This window comes from Dama dama, chromosome 18, assembly GCF_033118175.1.
Source record: "Dama dama isolate Ldn47 chromosome 18, ASM3311817v1, whole genome shotgun sequence".
Classification (NCBI taxonomy): Eukaryota; Metazoa; Chordata; class Mammalia; order Artiodactyla; family Cervidae; genus Dama; species Dama dama.
Genome location: NC_083698.1, coordinates 58,023,368 through 58,048,995, shown reverse-complemented (window position 1 = coordinate 58,048,995; position 25,628 = coordinate 58,023,368). Strand labels below are relative to the sequence as shown.

Here is a 25,628-nt window from a genome sequence, read left to right as displayed (position 1 = left end):
TCTAACCTTCCAGGCTTCTCTTCCCTTGTAAGGACAGTTGCGATTACATTGTGCTTAGTCCGTCAGTCGTGTCTGACTCTTTGCAACCCCATGGACTGTAGCCTGCCAGGCTCCTCTGTCCATGGGGATTCTCCAGGCAAGAATACTGGAGAGGTTTGCCTCCTCCAGGGGATCTTCCCAACCCAGGGATCAAACCCAGGTCTCCTGCATTGCAGGCGGATTCTTTACCATCTGAGCCACCAGGGAAACCCAAGAATACTGGAATGGGTAGCCTATCCCTTCTCCAGGTGAGAACTTCCCGACCTAGGAATCAACCTGGGGTCTCCAGCTTTGCAGGCAGATTCTTTACCAGTTGAGCTACCAGGAAGGTCCTGCGATTACATTGGGCCCACCTAGAAAATCCAGATAATCGCTGCATTTCAGTGTCATTAATTTAATCACATAAGTAAAGTCCCTTTTGCCATGTAAGGTAACATATAGGTTCACAGGATTAGGATAATGAACAACTTTAGGAAACCGTTGTTCCGCCTACCATCGTGGTTAAAACAACCACCATGTTATTTCCCATGACTCAGTGGCTTAGCATTTGGGCTCAGCTGAGCTGGACTTCTGGTGTCCCCTGGGATCATACAGAAGTCTGCAGTCATATAGAAATTTCTGGGACTGGATGGTCTAAAATGGTCTTCCTCCCAGGTCTGGTGGTTGATGCTGGCTGTCAGCTGGGCCATGTGTCTAGCAGGCTTAACCTGGGCCTCTTCACAGGAAGACAGTGTTCCAAGAGAGTGAGAACAGAAACTGCAAGACCTCTTGAGCCCTGGGATTGGAAGTCACATACACAGTATCACTTCTGCCATGTTTTAACAGTCAAAGTGAATCATAAAGCCAGCCTGATCAAATACCTTTTGAGGGAAGCAGAAAAAAACCTGTGGCCATTTAAAATCTCATGCAATGAACTTAACACATTTCATTCCCCCTTTAATGGTCATATTATATCTAATCAAATTCATGACAGTGCTCATTTGGTGAATCTTGACTTAATTACTGAGAATTTGACTTTTGAAATGTATTTAACTGTTATTATACATGTCTGATGACAATTAGTGATTTGAGAAGTTATCTGAAATTTTGTGAACCTTTGACTAAACTTATGCTTTAATGCTCTGGTGTATTGTATATGTAGAAACTGCTTGAGCGAACCCGTGCCAGACGAGAGAATCTTCAGAGGAAAATGGCTGAGCGACCCATCCCAGCAGCAAGGTCTCTGACTCACGCCAAGCGGATCAGGGAGCCACTTTCAGAAGCAAGTAACCAGCAGCCCCTATCTGGTGGCAAAGGTAATAGGCTTTGTGGGGAAAAGTAAAATTTGCAGTTTTCAAAATGCAAATAAGTGCCAAACACTTTATTGTTCCTGCGGAAGACCAAGGTCTTTGGGAGACAAATGTAATAGCCTCCAGGGGAAATATCAACCTTTTATTGTATTCCAGGCCTGTTATATTAGGCCTGGAACCTATCAAGCCAGAGCAGAATTTCTAACAAATATTTCAGATTAACTGGTTGAGCTTTATTTTCTTCATTCCAAAATATTGTTAAATCCTCTAAGGGAAGTATTCTACGGGAGCAGTGGAGCATTTACACTGGCCATAGTGTTGAGTTTCTCTTCCCCTCCTACGTGAACAGGGCAACAAAAGGCAGGAATACGAACACTTCCAAAATATCATGAGTCTTTTCATCCTCTGTCTGCTGAACCGTGTCTCTCAGGCTGGGCACAAAATATAGGTTGTTAATCTACAGAACTACTGAAATTAAATAGAAACAAAATTAACCACCAACACCCCCACCCACCCCAAGAGGGGCTTCCTTGGTGGCTCAGTGGTAAAGAATCCTTTTGCCAATGCAGTAGACGTGGGTTCGATCCCTGAGTCGGGAATATCCCTTGGAAAAGGAAATGGCAACCCACTCTAGTATTCTTGCCTGGAGAATCCCATGGACAGAGGAGCTTGGCAGGCTATAGTCTATGGGGTCACAAAGAGTTGGACACAATATAGCAACTAAAACAAACAACAACTCCTGCAACAAACTCAAATGCACCTGGAAAGTTTCTTATTCTTTCCTAAATCCTGACATCCTCAAGCTTGTATCAGTCAGCTGGTTTAATCTTTTGGAATAATCTGGAGATGATAATATTCTTTAGTAGACATTTAAAATGCACATAGAAAAAGAGTATTACAGAGGGCAAAACCAATATTACAAAAGAGGTGAGGGCATAGTGCTGGTTCCCTACTATTTTGTAAGCTAACCATAGAATGAGAATTTCTCTTTGTATGTTAATACATTTTGAAGGGAAGGAATACCATATATATTACATGGGAAAACAGAGATCTAGCTCTAGTCTAGGATCTCTTCACTGTGGCACAGCTTTATGCAATCAGATATTGAGTACTATGTACTTGAAAACTAGTGGTTAGAACTGTATTTTGATGCTTAAATGGAAATATTTACTGTTTCGTATAAGAAATGTAAACTTAAAGCATTCTATATTTTCAGGTAGAGAAGCATGTTAAATAGGAACACTTCCAAAAAATGATTAGATAAGTTCATTTAAAATATACCCTTAAGTGAGTTGTAGAAGATTGGAAAGATTCATGATGTATTATTTACTTAGATTGATATTTATGAGGGCAATCATGACTTCCCACTAATGATACTTCAGTTACTGCCAGAACAAGAACACTTGGTTAGACAGCCAGTGAAACTGACCTCAAAGGGAATTTACATTCTTACCTTTTAAAGGATTAGTTTTATAGGAGGTATAGTAGAACTCATTCTTGGGTAAAAATTATATTCCTTGTGTTTGGATAGTTCCTTTTTCTTTTAGGACTTTTTAATTCGTTTCATAGGTGTTCATGGAGGTTTTAAATGTAAAATGTTAAACACTTGCGTTGATGAATTTGCTTGGTACTGGACAGATAATTCAGTCAGTCTTTTGGTCCTCTGCCTCCTAAACCTCAAGCCAGGTGCCCTTCTACTCTTGTTTACTGTTCATGAAAAATTGTTTTTAAAAGCAGAAAGCTTGTTTTTATCCTTAGCTCAGGTGTTAAGCTCATGTTAAGCAGGTAAATCGATTTCTCTGGACTTGATTTTTCTTATTTAAAAATGTGGTAACTGGATTGTATGATCTTTAAAATCCCTTATAACATTTGCTTTGCTTATTCTGTGTGCATACGTTTTATTTCCTAGTGTCTGAAGACCACAAAGGACATTATACATAAATCTTGAGGATGTTATTTGAAGATTTTTTTCATTAAGGTTTTTTTAAACTGTTAAATTATATGCATGCTTAAACAGAAACCTCTCATATCAGATTTCCAAGTTACTGAAAGAAAGTAGAATTTTACATATTTCTTCTTGTGAATTAAATCATTTAAAGGAACAGAGAGAATAGTGTTTTATTCATTTGTACCTACCATTAAAGTTTTTTCATGCCGGGCAAAATTACAGAACTTTTCATTTTTGTCCTATTTAACCTAGAGAAATCTTGCACAAAACCATCACCATCCAAAAAACGCTGTTCTGACAACACTGAAGTAGAAGTTTCTGACTTGGAAAATGAAAAGCCAGTTGAGTCAGCGTCTGCAAAACCTTGTTCTCCGAGGCCTGTGTCCCCTCAGGCTCAGCCACAGATGCCTCAGACCCCCGCTGGTGTCAGTGACTCCTTGGCTGCCCCAGCCTCAGCACCACAGCTGGGTGTGAGGAGCAGGCCAAACTCAAGACTGGGAGCAGCTGCAGCCTCCTCAGTCAGAACACGAATGCAAAAGCTGGCTGAGCAGCGGCGCTGTTGGGATAGTGATGATGTGACAGGTATGCACTCTTGTGGACCGTGTGGTCCTTAAATCTGTTTCAGTGCAATTCAACTTGATAGGTTAAAAATTTCATGTATCAGTTAACACATGAAAGGTGAGTGCTTTTGATCTATGTCCTGAGTATCCATTGCTTGCTAATGTTTTATATATCATTATATATTTATCGGGTGTGTTCTCGTTGAAGTAAACGATGATGAGGTTCTTAGACTGGTTCACAAAACCTTAATCTTATAAAGGAACTATCTTATATTTGCAATGAAAACACTAAAGGATAAACTGTACTCTTGGCGTTATCAACCTTGCTGACCTTCAGTTCTATATTCAAGAAATCCTGTTTCATGGATTCACTGAATAAACCTGAGTGACTAAGGTATGCAATGCTGTTCATAGGGGAAAAAGAAAATTTCAAAAAATATTTATCGAACACCTGCAACGCATGTGATCATGGTAAGGTGCTGGAGACAGATAAAGTGACCTGACCTTGTATTTCATGGGCCCGTAATCTGATGGAGAGCTTATCTCTTACCTTATTACGAAAACGCCTTGGGATGACTTACAAAAATGAGGGTGCATGCTCAGTAGTGTCTGACTCTTTGCGACCCCATGGACTGTAGCCCACCAGGCTCCTCTGTTCATGGGATCTTTCTGGCAAGAATACTGAAGTGGGTTGCCATTCCCTCCTCCAAGGGATCTTCCCCACCCAGGGAGGAGGAAACGCAAACCTGACTTTTGCATTTCATGGGCCTGTAATCTGATGGATTACATCATGGGCCTGTAATCTGATGGATTACCTTGTTACGAAAAACGCCTTGGGGTGACTTACAGAAATACCTATGTTAAAAATGGGAAAAATGAGAAAAATCAATGTGAAGAGAAGGAAAAACAATGTGAAGGGTAAAGTTAGTTTACTAGATATAGGCCTTAAGGTCCTCCTCACTTCCTAGAGATGGTTAAGTTAGTTTACTAGATATAGGCCTTAAGGTCCTCCTCACTTCCTAGAGATGGTTCTGAACTCACTGGCAGCTGATGCAGAGAGATGAAACACTGTTAGTTACATGATAGTGTTTATAAAATGAAAGAAACAGAGTCATGGTTGGTGCTAAGACCTGAGAGAACATTCCTCTGTGGGCCCTAAAGATATTTTTGTAGGAGCTAGCGAAGGTGTAAGTTTTCTCAGGGTAGGCAGACAGCTGGCTTCTGGCTCAGTTCAGTAGAAGCAGTGCCAAAGTGAGCCAGCCCAGTGTAAGTGGACAGTCCATGGTGACTAAGCCTTATCCAAGGAAGCTTTGGCTTTCAAATATTATAGAAGAGGAGACTGAGTTCAAAGAGGCTAAGACACCTGCCCACAGTCAGTGCTAAAATGCAAACCCTAGGAGTTTGACTTTAGGGCCCAACTTTTATGTCCTATCCGATGTTATGGGTGTGTAATGGGGGTGCTGGTATTCTACGCTGTCAGTTACACCTATTGATTTTAGTAGTGGATGGGGCTAACCATGCTGCTTTTAGTATGTCTGAGGAAACCAGTTAATGTGCCCGAATAGAAAGATGTCCCATTCTATTTTGTAGGAAATATCTATGGGCAGCAGAGTGCAGATTTTCCTTTCAGAAAAAAGAAAAAGAGTTGTGATCTAATACTTGATCAGAAGAACAATCAAGGCCCTAAGCATTTTTAGGAGAAACTGTTGCCTCTGTGATCTTGAATATTTTGAAAGCAAATATTAACAAATGCCTACCTCAGTCTTAAAAATAAACCTCCTTAAGGCATCATAGCTCGTCTAATTTTAACCGTTGAAACTTATAAAGTGTTTGTGAGGAATGATTTAGTGAGTGCTATTCAAGACTGTGGCTATGTGCCAGTTAAAGGTTTGAGGAATAATAAAGTATAATTTATCTGAAGCCTTTCTTTCTGATGGAGAATAGAAGAGTGAGGGGTCTATTAAGTCCATTTCTAAAGCATGACAGTAAAATTGTCATCTGTTTAGAAGACAGTGCGTAGTCTAAGGAAAATGATAAAGGTATGCAAAAACGTATTGTAGGGAAGATGGTGGTCAGGGAAGCTTTTCTGGAGGAGACAGAGGCAATTAACCTGGACTTTGAAGGGCAGCTGGCTTCAGGCAGTAGCAATATTCTAGGCAGAAGCAACAGAACATATATATTAATAAAAAGCACGGAGGTATCATAAACACAGTATGTGTATAAAGAGTAGGCATTCTGGTATACAATTCATATGGTATAAAAGCAAGAGATAAATTCAAAGAAAGCAGCAGGGTCCATAGCATTTGGAATTTAATCAGAAGATGATGGGGAGGTACTGAGAATTTAGATAGGCAAATGCTTTAGAAAGATCACTCTGGCGTCTGAACTGAGGAGAGAGTGAAGAGGGTAGAGATTTGAAGCAGGAAGATCAGTTAAAACATTAATATTATGATTCAGGCATAATGATGAAGGCCCATGAAAGTAAAGAGGCTGCATTTGAGAGATTTAGGAGAATCTGTGGGACCTAATGACCAGGTGGTGGATGGAAGGGAAAAGGGAGGAAGAGGCATGATAAGAAGGAATGTGTTTGAAGCAGTTTCAACATCAGACATATTATTTGACATGCATGTGGGATAGTCAGATGGAGGTATTTGGTAGTTAGAAGGAGACCATGAAGGATAGGCTGCAAAGACAGAACTAGTAGAGGATGATGTCACATACGGAAATACAAGGACTGCCAAGTGTGTAGGCATTGGTGAAAATACCAAAACCAACTTGAGTGCAGCTGTGTATGCAGAAGTCAGATCGAAGTGAGTTGAGTGGTGAGTGAATTTAGTGCAGGGAAAAAGGGACAGTAGCTAAAAGCGGGTGTATGTTGATGAGAGGATGATCGGTTTTTAGCTTCAAGATGAGAGAGAATTGAGCATATTAATGTGTAGAAAACAAAGTTTGTAGAGAGGAAGAAGTGGTTATTTGGAGCAAGATCCCTGAGAAGGTTTAAGAGGAGTAGAATTGAGAATTCAGGCAGATGTATAAGCCTTGGACAGTAGGAGGGATATCTGTTCTGTTGACGGAATTTGTGGAATAGGAAGTGCCATGAACTTTGCTGTATATGCTCTTTATGCATACATACCTTTCGTGGTTAAGTATTGCTGCTACTGCTGCTGCTACGTCGCTTCGGTCGTGTCTGACTCTGTGCGACCCCATAGATGGCAGCCCATCAGGCTCCCCCGTCCCTGGGATTCTCCAGGCAAGAACACTGGAGTGGGTTGCCATTTCCTCCTCCAATGCAGGAAACTGAAAAGTAAAAGTGAAGTCGCTCAGTCATGTCCGACTCTTAGCCATCCCATGGACTGCAGCCCCTTAGGCTCCTCCATCAATGGGATTTTCCAGGCAAGAATACTGGAGTGGGTTGCCATTGCCTTCTCTAAGTATTGCTTATTTGAGATTTATTTCCAAATGAAGTAACTGTGCAGAAAAATATTAGTCTAACCCTGTGCTATTGGTAGTGGATATGGTATGGTATTGGTATTGGATATGATATTGTGCTATTGTTATTGGATATGGTATGATATCCAATATGGTATTGGATATGGTATTCAATACCATAAACAAGAGTCATATGTCTCTTTTAAATTTAAATTAATTAAAATGAAATAAAGTTTCTTATTGCTCTTATCACAGTTCAAGTGCTCACTAGCCACAGTGGCTAGTTGTTACTGTATTAGACGGCATGGATATAGAACATCTCCATCATTGCAGAAAGTTCTATTGTATAGCACTAGCCTAGTACATCCTAAAAACAAGTATGTTGACTATGTAATCTTAATTTGTGCAGTGTTATGACATCATTAAGTAATCCTAAAAATATAACCTAAATGTATGGTGTTTTATAGATTTCATAATCTATCAAATAATTGAAAAACTAAGTAACAAAGTATTTCTTTTTAAATTTGAGTTAAGAACCTGATTTGAAAATATATTGTCAAATTTAAGCAGTTTGGTAGTTTCATGTGTATTAGAAAAGCTTTTTTTTTGTTGTTTGGAGTGATCCCTTTATTACATACACATATAGCTCATGGACTTTAACTTTCAAAAAATTTTCAGATGATATACCTGAAAGCTCACCCATCTCAGCAATGCCATCAAAGGAAAAGGCTGCCTCCCCTCCCAAACCATCCCTTTCAGATGCCTCAGCAACTCCAGTTGGGAGAAGGGGCCGACTGGCCAACCTTGCTGCAACTATTTGCTCCTGGGAAGATGATGTAAAAACCTCATCTGCAAAGCAAAACAGTGTGCAAGAACAGCCTGGTACCACTTGTTTATCCAAATTTTCCTCTGCAAGTGGAGCATCTGCTAGGATCAATAGCAGCAGTGTTAAGCAGGAAGCTACATGCTGTTCCCAAAGGGATGGTGATGCCTCTTTGAATAAAGCCTCATCCTCGAGTGCTGTGGGTGCATCTTTGATTAACGTTGCAATTTCTAGCCCTGGGGTAAGTAAATATAATTTTGGTATTTGGAAACATTTTTGTTTGTTGTTATGAGTAATAATTTATATTATGTATATATATGTCTGTAGGTATGTATTTTATAACATTTATATAGGATGTTTATGTATTTTTAGAGTATTTCATAGAAAGTAAAAATAATAAATTTGATATTCTGACCCAAGTTATCAATTAACAATTAAATTACACAAATTTAATGTGCTTCCAAAGTATGTACTTTTGAACGATGGAGCCTCTTCTTACTCATCACGAGAGCCTGAAAATTACTTTCTCTGTTAAAATGCTTTATGTATGTGTATAGATACAAGAAAGACATCAAACATCTCTGAAAGCTAGTAGCTGTAGTTACCTCCAGAAGGCAGTTGTCAAGAGTGGGTATGATGCTTTCACTGATATCCTTTTGATATCCTTTTGCTATCCTTTGGAAGATTACCCTGCCCATGTGTTATCTCAATGGTTTTTAAAAATAATATGAAGAAAACAAAAATGAAAAAAAAAAAGTTGTGTTTCTGAGTATTATCTTTAAGTGTAGAGCTAGGTTTTGGAATTAGACCTGCATTCAATCCCAGCCCTGCCACATAATTAGAAGTGTGACTTTGGAGAAGTTACTTAATCTTGCAAAAGTATTTTTCCATTTGTAAAATGGGAAAGAAAAGGTTATGGGAGGATTATATAAGATGCTGTTCATAAAGCACTTAGTATGGTACTTGGCACATAGTAAGTAGTACTTATAATTCGCCTTTAAGTACATGATATGTGATTTAATTAAAATACAAATATATATGTATTTGACCTAATATAGTTAACGTTCATAAGGGTGCTAGTGTGATAATAGAAAAGAAATTGCTTTTCAAAATAGTGACCCTCTCCCTTGTATTAAATTACCCATCAGAATATTATGTACACTAAACTACATAATTTGAATAATCACATTTTCTAAGTTAATTTTTTTCAAACCTTTCAAATTAATTTGATCTATTAGAGAGCAAGAAATTTTTTTTCATGAGTTTACAAAAAGACTATCAAGCATATAGAATTTGAATTGTTTTGTTGTAGAAATATCTTTAACTACTGTGAGTGTTGTTATTTACCCTAAGTATTATCATATTTCAGAAAGCTACTTCTTCCCCAGTGAAATCTTCTACAACATCCATCACCAGTGCTAAAAACTGTAAGGTACAAAATCCTGAACTACTTCAAAAAACCTCTGTTAGTCCTCTGAAAACAGAAGTATCAAAACCAGTTGAGAAGTCAGCTGTATCCCATACACTTCCACCCAAGGAAGAATTAAACAGAGAAATTCGTCTGCAGTCTCAACCTAAGGACAAATCTGCAACACCAGGTTACATATTTTTAAAAAATTTAAAGTACTGCTGACTATTTTCAGGGTGTCAGTTCTAAGCATTTTACACATCGAGTTGTGAATGTTACAGTGTTGGTTTGCCAGGGCAAATGCCTGAATGCATCAAGTGAGATTTCTTCAAAGTCAACTTTAATTGAGCGAATGAATATTCATTATTGTAGATTAGCCCAGTTACTGGTCAAATAGTTTAACTTGTTACATTTTAACAGTTTAAGCATATTTTTTTTTTCCTAGAATGACCATGCTAGATACTTTCTTCTATACCTAAAAATCACATTTCAAGGATATAGTGCAGAAACGTTCTTAAAACCAAGTGTGCAGAGCAGTGCATCTCAAGCTGCACTATGACACATCCCTAGTAGCAAAGGGAAGAGAATATGTATACAGATGACTCCACTCTCATTAAATTTATATGTGTGTGTAATGTACGTGAATATGTACATGGAAGCTCCAAGAAGTTCATATTTGTCTTCCGGTGACTTATACTTCTGGTATACCCGCACCTGGTTGAGAAACACAGGACTAAAAATTATGGCTCAAATATATGGTAATATAGTTTACTTTGAACTATATTCTTTTTCATTAGAACTGCTCTTTGTATTAATTCTAAATTTTAACTTCTTAAAAATACAATATCTCCAGAAACAATAGTTCATCATAAAAGAGAAGTATACCAAGATGAGAGTGGGGAATCCATTAGTTACAGGATAAGTAGAATCTAGCAGTCAGTTTCCAGATGAGCCAAAATGAGAAACAATAGCAAAATCCCCATGTGAAATTGGACTATGACTCCCAATATTCTAAAGACTTACGGCATAGATAAGAATGACATAAATAAGAAGTACTCTTGGGAAGTCTCTGCTGATGCATTGGTTAGGACTTATTGCTTTCACTGCTATCATGGGTCAAATTCTGCCCTTCACTTGCTTTTGCAAATAAAGTTTTATTGGAACACAGCCACACCCATTTACTGTCTGTGGCTGCTTTCATGCTTCAGTGCAGGATTGAGTGGTTGTGACAATGGCCATGTGGCCTGCAGAGCCCAAAATATTTATTCTCTGGCTGCTTATGGGAAAATGTTTAACAGGTCCTTTTATGTAGTAATGGAAGTGATATATAGTACATTTGTATTTTAAATTTATTTCATACTATTTAAAATAAATACTAAGACTTGGTAAAATCAAGACATACTTTAATAAACTAAATTATCCTTAATTATTTTTTAAAAAGAAAAAGGATTTAATCACTGAATTTTCATGTTATACTTCCTAAAAGCAAAATAAATAAATAAATAAATTGGGCTGTAGAGATATTAGTAGTTGGGTTATCATGGCCAGAATACTTGGTGTTTAGGGCATATCATTAGTGCACATACAATCAACTTCCCATTATTTAGGTTCTGATTAAATAGTTTAAGCATTTTCTAATCCCCTCTGTCCTCTCACTGTACCTTTAAAAATTTTTTTTGTGTTTTTTAAAGTATCAAATCCTATAAAACAAATTTTAGGATATAAAACTAAATAGTATGGTTAAAAAAGTATTTTTAAGTTTTTTGAACTATTTTTCTACTGTTTTCTTTCTGAATGAATATTCTTAGTAGAATCAAAGCATTTTGGAGCTGAACTGGATTTTAGAACATTTCCCATAGAAATCATAATTGTTATTTATTCTAAGTAGCCTCTAAAATGTGTGTATTTTCTTTAGGAGGATCAGGAATTAAGCCTTTTCTGGAACGCTTTGGAGAGCGTTGTCAAGAACATAGCAAAGAAAGTCCAGTTCGTAGCACACCCCATAGGACTCCCATTATCACTCCAAATACAAAGGCCATACAAGAAAGATTATTCAGGCAAAACGCGTCTTCATCTACTACTCATCTAGCACAGCAACTCAAGCAGGTATGTCTTACTGCGTTTAACATTCATTACATAGCCTCAGCATAGGACCTAGACGTCAATTCTGATGCTAGTCTTTTTGACTGAGATAAGTAGCATCTTGATTCTCTGTATCACTTATTTCAAATTAAAAGTGTTGTTGTCTTAGATTCCATGTGCATTATGAATTTTTTAATCTTAAAAATGAAGAGAAGCAAAGTTAGTAGTATTTGGATATTATTAAACATGCTTGGCTCTTGTGTAAAATAGAGATTTTGATGGTTTTAGGAACGTCAAAAAGAACTAGCATGTCTTCGTAGCCGATTTGACAAGGGCAATTTATGGAGTGCAGAAAAAGGCGAAAACTCAAAAAACAAACAACTAGAAACCAAACAGGTAACATAAACAAGAACTGGGATTTAACTTGTAGTTCTGTATTGTAAAACAATTCTCTATACACTTTCTTATTCTGATTAACTATGCCACTTTCTGTTCATAAACTCTTTAAATGTTCATACCAACTCGGCTTTTCTCTTGTGATATTTTGCCATTTAATGGAACTTCTAACCATGTTTCGGAGAAGGCAATGGCAATCCACTCCAGTACTCTTGCCTGGAAAGTCCCATGGGCGGAGGAGCCTGGTAGACTGCAGTCCATGGGGTCGCGAAGAGTCAGACACGACTGAGCGACTTCACTTTCACTTTTCACTTTCATGCACTGGAGGAGGAAATGGCAGCCCACTCCAGTGTTCTTGCCTGGAGAATCTCAGGGACGGGGGAGCCTGGTGGGCTGCCATCTGTGGGGTCGCACAGAATTGGACATGACTGAAGCGACTTAGCAGCAGCAGCAGCAGCAGCTAACCATGTTTATGATGACCTACTTAAAATCGAATTTAAAAAGTATTCTCGTCATTCAACTGATTTCAGATTCCTTTTAACATTCTATTTAGATGTTGATTTTCAAATGTTTCTCAGAATCTACTTTTATCATTAATGATTATATATCTCTCCTCAAATTTATACTATGTATACATTTATACATTTATTTGGTGACCTTTTAGTCACCAAATGCCTCCCAGATATCTTTTTGCTCGTATTGTTCTATGTGCTAAGTCGCTTCAGTCGTATCCGACTCTTTGTGAGCCCGTGGACTGTAGCCCACCAGGCTCCTCTGTCCATGGGATTCTCCAGGCAAGAGTACTGGAGTGGGTTGCCATGCCCTCCTCCAGGGGCTCTTCCTGACCCAGGGATTGAACCCACGTCTCTTAGTCTTCTGCATTGGCAGGCAGGTTCTTTACCATCAGTGCCACTTGGGAAGCCTCTTACACATACTACTTCTCATAGTATAATTTCATTGATAAGCCTTCAACAAAATTCCTACTGTGTTAAACTCTCTTCTATTTCATCTACATGCCTATTGTGTACAAAAATACTATGTTAGGAGACATATATATGTATATATATTACTTATAATTTTATTAAAATATGATTGACATACAGCACTGTATAAGTCTAAGGTATTCAGCATAATGACTTACATTATGAAATGATGATCACAATAAATTTAGTGAATCTCTGTCATCTCATAGATATAAAATTAAAGAGAAAAAAACATATTTTCCTTGTGATGTGAACTCTTAGGATTTACTCTTTCATATTTAATTTAACAGTAGTGTTAATTATGTTAATCATGTTGTACATTATATCTCTAGTACTCATTTGTCTTATAACTGGAAGTTTGTACCTTTTGACCACCTTCATCTAATTCCACATCTCCCTTCCACCTCCTCTGGTAACCACAAAGCTGATTTTTTTCCTATGAATTTGTTTGGTTTCTGAAGTATAATTGACCTACAGCACTATGCTAGTTCCCATTACAATATAGTGATTCGTTATTTCTATAGATTACAAAATGGTCATTATGATAAGTCTACTTACTCTTTGTCACCAAACAAAGATATTACATTATTATTGACTGTATTCCCCGTGCTATACATTTCATCCCTGTGACTCATTTATTTTGTAACTGGAAGTTTGTACATCTTAATTTCCCTGTGTTAGGTTAAATTTTTAAGCAAAAAATAATAGAATGACATTTAACATGGGTACCAGTAGAAATATAATAATACATTTAACCATATTCTTTGAGAAGGATCTATTTGATTTTATTTTTTACCAGTTCCCTTGCTTAACAAATCATTCTTCCCAAGGTTCTGATCTCGATCTTTTTTTTTTTTGTCTCACTTGTCCTGGAACATCTCTTTCCCATCCTCATACCTAGCTTCAGCCAATCAAAGAAATGCTGATAATGCTTGGCTGTGTTGCCCTCACCTCTCTCCTGAGCTCTAGTCGAGCTTTGGTTGACTGGAAGAGCTCTCTTCGCTGGAGTATCTTCCCCATGTAGTCTCTGTTTTCACTTACGGCTTTATTGTATACTTCCTCATCTAAAACAATCTGGTAGTTCTTCCTTGGCTCCTTCCTTTTGTTAGTGTCTTTCTTCCCACTGGCCTCTAGCACATATTATGCATAAATACACACACATCCAGTGGTATGTTTTCTAAATATGTTGCCAGGCTGCCTTGTCCTCTGTATTTTCTTCTGCCATTGCCTTACTCGTTACTATACCCTTGCATGAGCACCTTGCTTTTAATCTGGCTACTCTCCAGTCCACTGCTAACCCACTGCTGCCAGAAAAATATTTCTAAGAGGCAGATAAGCATGTATTCCTTTTTTTTTTTTTTTCATTTATTTTTATTAGTTGGAGGCTAATTACTTCACAACATTGCAGTGGGTTTTGTCATACATTGACATGAATCAGCCATGGAGTTACATGTATTCCCCATCCCGATCCCCCCTCCCACCCAATTCCTCTGGGTCTTCCCAGTGCACCAGGCCCGAGCACTTGTCTCATGCATCCCACCTGGGCTGGTGATCTGTTTCACTATAGATAATATACATGCTGTTCTTTCGAAACATCCCACCCTCACCTTCTCCCACAGAGTTCATTTCCTGCTTAAATCCTGGAGAGCGTCCCATAGTCATCATCAGAAAAATGTCTAAAGTGCCTGACGTGGTATCTAGAGTCATTCAGAAATCTGACTTCTCTACACTGCTCCTCTGCATGTGTGCTTCAGTCCTGTCATACAGACTGTTTGCAGTTTCTTGAATGTTCCCGTGTTTTCAGATCTCTTTGTCTTCACTTTGCTAGTCTCTCTGGGTGAAGTATCTCTGTGATGAACTGCTTCATTAATAATAGGTCAGACTTTAATTACCTTTGGAAATTTTTACTTGGTCTTTTTCCCAGTTTCCCTCCCTCCTTGTTTGGGTCCATGTCATCCTGTTCACTAGAATATTTATTTTCCTATAAGTGTTTTAACTCTGCTTTCCAGCACTGTAAGAGAGCCACATTCTTTTCTATCTATGTTCTTAGGGCTTGGCGCATAGTAGGAACTCAGAAAATTTGTCTTTGGAAGAAGTTCAGTTCAGTGCAGTCGCTCAGTCATGCCCGACTCTTTGCAGCCCCATGGACTGCAGCACGCAAGGCTTCCCTGTCCGTCAACAACTCCTGGAGCTTACTCAGACTCATGTCTATTGAGTCAGTGATGCCATCCAACCATCTCATCCTCTTTTGTCCCCTTCTCTTCCTGCCTTCAATCTTTCCCAGTATCGGGGTCTTTTCAAATGAGTCAGTTCTTCGCATCAGGTGGCCAAAGTTTCAGCTTCAGCATCAGTCCTTCCAATGAATATGCGGGACTGATTTCCTTTAGGAGGAAGAAATGAATGGGCTCATCTTTCCCACTAGCATTTGCTGTTCGGTCGTCCATTGAGTCGGTGATGTCATCCAGTCATCTCATCCTCTGCCGTCCCCTTCTCCTGTGCTCAGTCTTTCCCAGCATCGGGGTCTTTTCCAATGAATCAGCACTTTGCATCAGGTGGCCATAGTATTGGAGCTTCAGCATCAGTCCTTCTAAAGAATATTTAGAGTTGATTTCCTTTAGTATTGACTGGTTTGATCTCCTTGCTCTCCAAGGGACTCTCGAGAGTCTTCTATAGCACCACAGTTCGAAAGCGTTGGTTCTTCGGCGCTCAGCCTTCTTTATCATCCAGCTCTCACATCTGTACATGACTACTGGAAAAACCATAGCTTTGACTACATGGATCTTTGTCTGCAAAGAGATGTCTCTGCTTTTTAATATGCTGTCTAGGTTTGTCATAGTTTTCTTCAAGGAGCAAGCTGGAAAAACCATAGCTTTGACTGGACAGGCCTTTGTCAGCAAAGTAATGTCTCTGCTTTTTAATATGCTGTCTAGACTTGTCATAGTTTTTCTTCCAAGGAGCAAATGTCTTTTAATTTCATGGCTGCAGTCACCATCCACAGGGGTTTTAGAGCCCACGGAAATAAAATCTGCCACTACTTCCATTTTTTCTGCATTTATTTGCCATGAAGTGATGGGACCAGATGCCATGATCATATCAAAAGCAACTCTTTTAATCTCCTATTCCCCTCCCTTTCTTTGCCTCCTTTTCATCCAGACTCTTCCAAAGGAGTGTCTCTACTTGTGTCTTCCAGTTTTTCTCTTCCTTCTCTCTTGATCTCTCCACTCATGCTCTCGTCACTACCGTTATCACATTCACCATTGATCTTCAGTAATCACTTTTCTAGTGTTTACCTTGACCTGTTAGCAGCAGTTGACTTTATGAATCACTCCCTTTTGTCTGAAGCACCTTCTTCACTTGGTTGCCAGTATGTTACAGTCTCATGGTTTTCCTTCTCTTTCTCTAAAATATAGAGCAACAGTTCTTTAAAGTTTTTGTGTTAAATGATTCCTGATAAACCTGTTGAATCCTTCCCTAGACAGTTGTACATATGCATGTAAAGAAAATTCTGAACATAGTACTGGGAGAGTTCAAGGGTCTTCCCACTTCAGAATTCATCTCTGGTACCCATAGAAAAAGCAGCCTAAGTGATGGGAGGAAAAAGCAGTTGAGTGTGATATATCTAAAGCCAAGGGAAGAAGGAGACTTTCAGAAGGAAGGAGTGGTCAGTATTGTCACATGTTTGTTGTAAATGTGGACTGAACCGAGATCACAGTAAGGAGCTTGCTGTGACTTGGCAGAACCTTTTGGTGAAGTGGTGAGGGTAGGAGGCAGGTAGTGGGTGAAGAGTAGAGTCCATTAGTGTAGGCAGTCCCAGAAGTTTGGCTCTAACGGGGAGGGAGCAAGGATATGGTGGCTGGAAAGAGATGTGGAAGTGGCGTATAGTTTTAGCTTGTGTTTGTTTTGTTCTTTTTGAGGAGACTTAATTATTTTTTCCTCTTATTTGCCCTTCACTTGAATTGGTTTATCTAAAGCTGAACTCTGATGTGAATTTTCATTCTCTCTTGCCTAGTGGTTTCTAAAAAAGATTTTATGTACTGTGAATTATCAGGAATGTGAACTAGTGTTCTAAACATGGCTGGACCCTTTCAACATTCATTTTCTGTTTCGTTCTGAGGAAGTTTATTTCTAACAATGACTCTTATTTGTTTCATTTAATAACATGTAAAAAGACAAGATTTATAGTTTTGAGAAATAACATTTACATCTTTGTTTGCTTTTTGTAGGAAATTCACTGTCAGAGCACTCCCCTCAAAAAACAAGTTGATCTAAGTACCCCATCACTTACAGTAAGAGAAAAGGTGACAGAAAATCAGACACCAGCAAACCCTTCTAGTAGAGAACCTTCAGGTAAACATTTTCTATTTCTATTTCAGTTAAAATGTCGATTTCAGTCTACCATAATTTTGGAAACAGCAGAAATGCTGTTCTAGTGTAAAAAGAGAAATTAATTTTTTCATTTCTAGCCATGCTATATGCTTCTTTCTTAGTTCTCTTTCCAGAGTGAGAACTCATACTCTTAATGAGAGTATAGATTTACTATAACTATTTTTTGGAGAAAAACTCAGTAATAGCCATTGAATTGTAAAGTGTGTATACGCCTTGATTCAACTTCTTTGCAAGTGTTTCTCTATGTTGAATTCTTAGAACTAGTATTCAATGGATGTATGTACAAATTTATTAATCATTGCATCATTTGTAATAGTGGTAAGATTTGAATAACTTAAATGCTCATCAGTAGAAGACTGTAAATAAAGTGTGCTAAATCCATGTAATTGAGTATTATGTAGCTGTTTAAAATAAATAAGGTACTTTGTAGGTAGTGACATTTAATATAACAGACAATTTTTTTTGAAATTGTGGTGAAAAACTTATTACTGAAATTCACCATCTTAACGGTTTTTAAGTGTGCAGTTCAGTAGCATTAAGTATATTCACAGTGTTGAGGAACTTTCATCAGACAAAACTAAAACTATATCCATTAAACAACAACTCCCCTTTCCCCCTCTTCAGCCTTTGGTCACCAGCATTCTAATTTCTGTTTCTGTCAATTTGACTACCTTAGATAGCTCATATAAGTGCAGTCATACGGTGTCTGTATTTTTGTGACTGGCATATTTAATTTAACATAATATCCCAGGGTTCATCCATGTTGACATGTCACATGCCAAGTGTGTGACTTGATTACTTTCCTTTTTAAGGCTGAATAATATTTTCTTGTGTATATATACCATATTTTGTTTATCTCTTATCCATTGATGGACATGTGGGTTGTTTCTACTTCTTAGCTATTGTAGGTAGTGGTGTTATGAATATGGGTGTGCAAATATCTCTTTGAGACCCTGCTTTCAGTTCTTTTGGCTATATACCCTGAAGTGGAATTGCTTGATCATATAGTAGTTCTATTTTTAATATTTTTGAGGAACTATTACACTGGTTTCCATATTGTTTACATTATTACATACTGGTCACATAGGGTCATCAGCAGTGCATGAGGGTTCCAATTTCTCCTCACTCTCGTCAATACTTGATTTTTTTTGTGTGTTCTTGATAGTAGCCATCCTAATAGGTATGAGTTGTTAGCTCATTGTGATTTTGATTTACATTTCTCCTGTGATTGGTGATGTTGAGCATCTCTTCACATGCTTGTTAGCCATTCGTATATCATCTTTGGAGAAATGTCTGTTCATATCCTTTGCCCATTTTTTTAATCAGGTTGATTTTTTGTTATTGAGTTGTAGTTCTTTTTATATTCTTAATACTAACTTCTTAGATATATGATTTGCAGATATTTTTTTGCATTCAGTAGGTTGGTTTTTCACTCTGTTGACTGTGTTCTTTGATATATAAACATTCTTTTAATTGATGCATAGTTGATTTACAATATTATCTTAGTTTCAGATGTACAATGATTAAACATTTTTATAGTTTATACTCCATTTGAGTTGTTATAAAATATTGTTCCATATGTTGGACAATATATCCTTGTAACTTACTTATTTTATACATAGTTGTTTGTACCTCTTTATCCCTACCCCAACTGTGCCCTACTTGCCACATAAGTTTTTCAATTTGGTATAGTCCCATTTGTCTGTTTTTGCTTCTGTTGTCTGTGCTTTTTGTGTTATACACAGGAAATCACCAAATCCAGTGTCATAAAGCTTTCTCTCTGTTTTCTTCTGGGAGTTTTGTAGTTTTGAGTCTTATTAGGTCTTTAATCTGTTTTGAGTTGACTTTTGTATGTGGCATCAGATAAAAGTCTAACTTAATTCCTTGCGTGCAGCAATCCATTTTTTCTAACATTTGTCTTTTCTCCATTGAATTAACATGGCAGCTTTGACCGTATATTTGGAGTTTCATTTTTGGGCTGTCTATTCTTTTCCATTTGTCTGTATGTCTGTCTTTATGTTGGTACCATACTGTACTGATTATTATAGCTTTGTAATATATTTTGAAATGGGGAAATGTCAGTCTTTTAACTTTATTCTCTTTCAAATTGTTTTAGATATTCAGAGGTTCTTGAAGTTCCATACGAATTTTAGGACAGACTTTCTATTTCTCCAAAAATCGCTTTTGGGATTTTGATAGGAATTGCATTAAGAGACTTTTACTGAACAATTCTGTTTTTATATATATTCAAATTGTTTTTCCTATTTTTTTTTAGATTTTACTGAACGTGAAATGACAAAGTCTAGCCCTTTGAAAATAACACTGTTTTTAGAAGAGGACAAATCCTTAAAAGTGACATCAGACCCAAAGATTGAACAGCAGATTGGTTGGTTTTCATTCTTTGTTTCTTATTAACTCTGGATGTGCTAGGAGGATTAGTATTCTCATATTCAAATATATAGAATTCTCTATTTCAAAATGTCTTGTGATTTTATAATACCCTTTTTTTTTTTTTAAAATAGGAAATATTCTTGCTTTTGCAAAATATGGTACTGTTAACAGTTATTTTTAGGTCCCATGCCCTGTGAAAATGTGATTAAGGCTGTCACTTCCTTTCACAGGGAAAGGAAATGTGCTACCCTTCCACACTCTGCATGTGCAGTTGGAAGAAGTCAGTGCCCTTGAAGTTTATTTGTGAACCCTGCCCTTATTTGTGATGTTATTATTGTCCTGTTATTGACTACAGTGTGAAAAGACAGTTCTCAGCAAGAGAAAGAGAGTTATTTGAAAGGGTATTTTTTGTAAATCTGAAGCTTTTGGCTATTATCTTGCAGTTTGAGTCCTTAATATTCTTAAACCTAAAGCACTGTATCAGCTTTTGATCGTTCCTACCTTCATTACTTAGAAAATGTTATTGGAACATTATAGCAGTATTCTTTCTGTTTTGTTTCTGTAGGAGGTACATTTTCCTAGGGCTTTTTTTTTTTTTTCTATTTATTGAGTGAGCATATGAATATTAAGTCTTCTCTGTCATTCCTTTAATTCTTAAAGGTCTGAATCACAGTATTCACCTATTGAAATATTTTTCAGAAGTGGTACGTGAAATTGAGATGAGCGTGGATGATGATGATGATATCAATAGTTCAAAAGTAATTAATGACATCTTCAGTGATGTCCTAGAGGAAGGTGAACTAGATGTGGAAAAGAACCGAGAAGAGATGGATCAAGCAGATGCAGAAAGCAGCGAAGAACAGGAAGATGCACTGAATATTTCCTCCATGTCTTTGCTTGCTCCATTAGCACAAACAGTTGGTGTGGTAAGTCCAGAGGTAAGACAGGACTAAATGTAATTAGGCCTAGGACATAAAGAAACTAACTAGAATTAGGATCTCTTTTTGTTTCAGTTGGTTCTTGGGGATTTGGCATGCTATAGCCAGGGATATTTTGCAAACTTGATGTTAATTCTCTTAGAAGAGAGCTTAAAACTCTTCATTGGTTTCCTGTTGGCATCAGATGAAATCCAAACTGTAACATGGCTTAAAAAGCCAAATACTTGGGCTCACATCCTGGCTCTGCCATGTACTGGTGTTTACTGGTCAGGTTATTTAACCTTTTTGCCACAATTAAATGTTAAATTAGGTTAAAAACAGTACCTCCATCGTGGAGTTGAAGTGCATATTAAATTGTATTAGAACATCAGTATTTAGCACAAGACAGATAACTAACATTTATTAACTATCACTCTGAACTGAATAACTGAGCTTTTTTGGAAATTGATTCAATTAGAAATATTTTTTAAAAAAGAATTACAAGTGTAGGCTTCAGCTGTCTTTGAATTTTTATTCATATACTTTTTAGGGATGTAGTTTGTCTTGTTTTTATGATGAATCTGTCAACTTTTGGGATATTTATTTTCTAGTAGTAGGGAAGACATTCAATTCCTCAGATTTCTCATTTAGAATCAATGTCATCCATAAAATCTAATATCTGATGTGCCTTCCTGCAGAATTTAGTTTCTTCACCTAGATGGGAAGTGAAAGACACTAGCATCAGTGATGAAAGTCCAAAGCCAGGAAAATTCCAAAGAACCCGTGTCCCTCGAGCCGAGTCTGGTGATAGCATTGGTTCTGAAGATCATGATCTTCCTTATAGGTGAGAATATCTTGGAAGACATTTAGTCACTAAGGGTCATTGTTTAGGTTAAAATAAGAAGTTTTGTTATTTATAATTATAATGTAATTAATGTTAATCTTCATAAAACTTTGAAATAGCTTTGGTCACCTTCTTTTACCCAGTGGCCTTTTCCATTCTAGTGAAGTGTTCTGCTGATACTTTGCAATATCAGACTCTGCTGATATGTTCAATAAAGCATAGTGCTTAGTGTGTTGCTGGATTTTTAATAGAGTATAACTTATTTCCTGAAGCATCGATGCATATAGATCTCAAAGAGTCAAAGAAACGGACCGTCCTTCGATAAAGCAAGTGATTGTCCGGAAGGAAGATGTTACTTCAAAATTGGAAGAAAAAAAGAATGGTTTTCCTTGTCAGGTTAACATCAAACAGAAGATGCAGGTATGTACTTCACTGGAAAGGGGATTTGGAATGTTAACACCTTGAGACTGTGAGCTTCTTGAGGACAAGAACCCAGTCTTATTCATCTCTGTATCCAGAGTGACTAGGATAGTGTCTGACTTGCAGGGCCTCAGGAACTCAGTCCTGAATTCAGTTTGAGAAAAGTCCTCTTTACTGGAAAAGTTGGAAGCTTGTTTGATATTACTGAAATATTTACTTTTAAGAATGTTTGTCATACGCAAATGAACTTACCTATGAAGAAGAAACTGACTCAAAAATATAGAGGACAGACTTGTGGTTGCCAAGGGAGAGGGGCCTAGGGGAGGAATGGATTGGGAATTTGATTAGCATATGCAAACTATTATGCATAGAATGGATAAACAGCAAAGTCCTACTGTATAGCATGCGTGCTTGCTCAGTAGCTTCATTTGTGTCCAACTCTTTGTGATCCCATGGACCACAGTCCACCAGACTGCTCTGTCCCTGGGGTTCTCTAGGCAAGAATACTGGAGTGGGTTGCCATTTCCTCCAACAGAAGAACTTCCTGACCCAGGGATCGAACCCGCATCTCTTATATCTTCTGCATTGGCAGGCTGGTTCTTTACCACTGGCATCACCTGGGAAGCCCTGAGTGGTATAGCATAGAGAACTGTATTCAATATGATATACCGTATAGCACAGGAAACTATAGTCAATATCCTATGATAAACCATAATGAAAAAGATATGTTAAATGTTTTTGGTGCATAGTCTAGAAACTTGAACAGTGAAACTAACATTTTGACTTTGCTCTCTGGAGATTTTAGAAATTACTAAATTGGATAAATTATAAATAAAGCTTAAATAAAGTAAAAATCGTGATTCAATGTGAATTTTATTTCTCCTCTCATTGGTTTCACTAGGAACTCAATAATGAAATAAATTTGCAGCAGACAGTGATATATCAGGCTAGCCAGGCTCTTAACTGTTGTGTTGATGAAGAACATGGAAAAGGGTCACTGGAAGAAGCTGAGGCAGAAAGACTTCTTCTAATAGCAAGTATGTGTGGTACACCCAAAACAGTTCCAACACAGTTTCACACCAGGAAAAGCTCATTTTGTCTTGTATATTCGGAAATTTCTAATTCTAGGAAAGGGCTTTCTTTGATAGTCTGTTTCAGCTGATCTGTTTTAAATTTTTTTTTTATGAGGTTTGTGAAAACTTTGCATGTAAAATAAGGCATAGTTTACATGAAAGGGTGAAAGAATCTGGAGTGCATCTGAAGAAATGTTGTAGAGTGTGCTGATAATGAATATGTGAATATATTTATACACATACACACTATCTCTGTATATGTAGCTAAAAACAAGTATATGAATTTTGTTGTGTTGTGTATGTGTGTTGAAGGATGACAGGATGGAGATATTAACTGTACAAGAAAACTGACCAAAAGTTGGAGTATTGAGCATTTTGTGAACAGATAGGGGATCAAGGTTTTACCTAACTACCTATCACCTGTTTATATGAAGGAAGAGTTATTGATTTTGTCTTTGGTATTGTGTATGGTTGCCACATGAGTGCATTTTCTTGCATTGGTTTCATTTAGAAACAATTGCAGTTTTAATATTTGAAATATTAACTTGCATATTTCTACACAGCTGAGAAGAGAACACTTTTGATTGATGAGTTGAATAAATTGAAGAATGAAGGGCCTCAGAGGAAGAATAAGGCTGGTCCCATATCCCAAAGTGAATTTGTCCCTTCCAGAGGATCAGTTACTTTGTCAGAAATCCGCTTGCCTCTAAAAGCAGATTTTGTCTGCAGTACAGCTCAGAAACCAGGTATGGTGATCTTTATTTTGTCACTTCTAGATCACATCTTAAATTATGAACATTACCTAGGTTGGAATTGTGCAAATGGGAACAAGTAGAGCATCTGGAAAGAAGCAAGGCTTGTATATCTCAGGCCTTGAGTTCCTTTTATGTAAATATGTATCTAAAAATAACCAAGGAAAAATTTCATATATGGTCTTACTGATCTACACAATAACACAAATGGCTCTAACTGAAAGTAGGGCTTGTTAAACATAATACTAAACATAAATTACCAAGGCGAGTTATTCCGACACAACAGACCATTTCACTTTCATTAATTTTTTCTTGGAAAGTATTGGGCATCTAAAATAACTTATTTTATTTACTCTATTCTATTTAAAATTCACTCCATTATGGAAATCCGTCTTTTGAATCCTGAATTACTGGTTGTGGGAGTTAAGAGCATGACAATATAGTTACTTTTATTGAAATTTTATTTCGTTTAACCCTCTAAATTAAGTAAACTTTTCTGAGCTATGTATTCTACTTAAAATGATTTTTAAACAAGGTGGATAAAGGAGGTTATGGCACCAGTATCTGAAAAAGAGGACAAGGTGGTAACTTTCACAGAAATATAGTGTTTTAATTTCAGTTTTGAAATAACAAGCCAGAATATACCCTTTTGGGATATATACTATTAGCTGAAGAATTTCAGGTCAATAGGTAAAATTTAAAGTCAGCAGAAATTGAGGAATGTATAGTGAAGTTTTTTCAGTTCACATAATAGGAAGATATCTTGATGATGCTATTTCAGGTATATGTCTGTCCACTTATGACTTGTCTTTTTGTGTCTGGAAAGTTGACTTTAGAAAATTTTAAATAAATTTTATATACATCAGTTACAGTATTACTTTATTCATTTGATCTTCCAGAGTGCTGATTAGCTAAATCTGATTCTGCTTGTGCTTATTAGGTAATGTAATTATTTCTTGCAGATGCAGCAAATTACTATTTCTTAATTATACTAAAAGCAGGAGCTGAAAATATGGTAGCCACACCATTAGCAAGTACTTCAAATTCTCTTAACGGTGATGCTCTAACATTCACTACTACATTTACTCTGTAAGTAAATTAGGCTTTTGGTGGTTGAAACATGTTTTTCTTTTAATAGAATATAGTCTAAGCATACAGGTAGAATTCATAATCTTTGAAATGTAATATGTATGTTATTTTTATATGGACAAATATCTCATTTTTCAATTTGTTGATTTAACTCTTATGTTTCCAGTCTTCCATTGAATAGCATGTTTCTTCCATGTGTCTATAGGTATTGATCAAAATATCTATTGATATTTTGAAGTGTTTTAACATATATATTTACTATACACACACACACACAATTTTTTAATATATGCTGGACCACAATTTTTTAATATATGCTGGACCACAATTTTTTAATATATGCTTTAAATCTATGAATGTAGTTAACATTCAGTCTCTGTGTAAGACATTTGTATTTAGTGTTACATATTTATTTTGAAAGTAGAGTCAAAATCTAGTTTAGAAAAAAAGTTATTTTTATTATTTAAGATCTTGAGTTGTAAAAACTGAAGAAAATGTTTGACTTATAGGGAAAAAATTCACTGTTTTTACCAATTTTTATATTCTTTAATAATTTGTAACTGTTGTCTTTAGTTTTAAAATATAGTGAATTCCTTTACTCTCAGTCCTGTAACAGTATTTATGGCATCTTTTTTTTTTTTTTTTATTAGTTGGAGGCCAATCACTTCACAACATTTCAGTGGGTTTTGTCATACATTGATATGAATCAGCCATGGATTTACATGTATTCCCCATCCCGATCCCCCCTCCCACCTCCCTCTCCACCCAATTCCTCTGGGTCTTCCCAGTGCACCAGGCC

General features: G+C 36.9%; 1 protein-coding gene across 4 annotated transcripts in view; it reads left to right on the top strand.

Annotated features, from left to right (window-relative positions):
• Positions 1 to 25,628, top strand: part of ANLN (anillin, actin binding protein) — a 57,707-nt gene that overhangs the window by 5,568 nt on the left and 26,511 nt on the right. For 3 of the 4 annotated variants that reach the window (XM_061165370.1, XM_061165368.1, XM_061165371.1), the window contains exons 2-15: positions 1,181 to 1,334; positions 3,529 to 3,858; positions 7,944 to 8,329; positions 9,458 to 9,686; positions 11,412 to 11,602; positions 11,867 to 11,974; positions 17,181 to 17,304; positions 19,619 to 19,729; positions 20,434 to 20,672; positions 21,350 to 21,495; positions 21,768 to 21,915; positions 22,817 to 22,952; positions 23,552 to 23,734; positions 24,703 to 24,829. In XM_061165370.1, coding sequence (XP_061021353.1) covers positions 1,181 to 1,334; positions 3,529 to 3,858; positions 7,944 to 8,329; positions 9,458 to 9,686; positions 11,412 to 11,602; positions 11,867 to 11,974; positions 17,181 to 17,304; positions 19,619 to 19,729; positions 20,434 to 20,672; positions 21,350 to 21,495; positions 21,768 to 21,915; positions 22,817 to 22,952; positions 23,552 to 23,734; positions 24,703 to 24,829 — 2,612 coding nt within the window. The remainder of the gene's footprint in view (positions 1 to 1,180; positions 1,335 to 3,528; positions 3,859 to 7,943; positions 8,330 to 9,457; positions 9,687 to 11,411; positions 11,603 to 11,866; positions 11,975 to 17,180; positions 17,305 to 19,618; positions 19,730 to 20,433; positions 20,673 to 21,349; positions 21,496 to 21,767; positions 21,916 to 22,816; positions 22,953 to 23,551; positions 23,735 to 24,702; positions 24,830 to 25,628) is intronic. The other variant, XM_061165369.1, reaches the window with a different exon arrangement.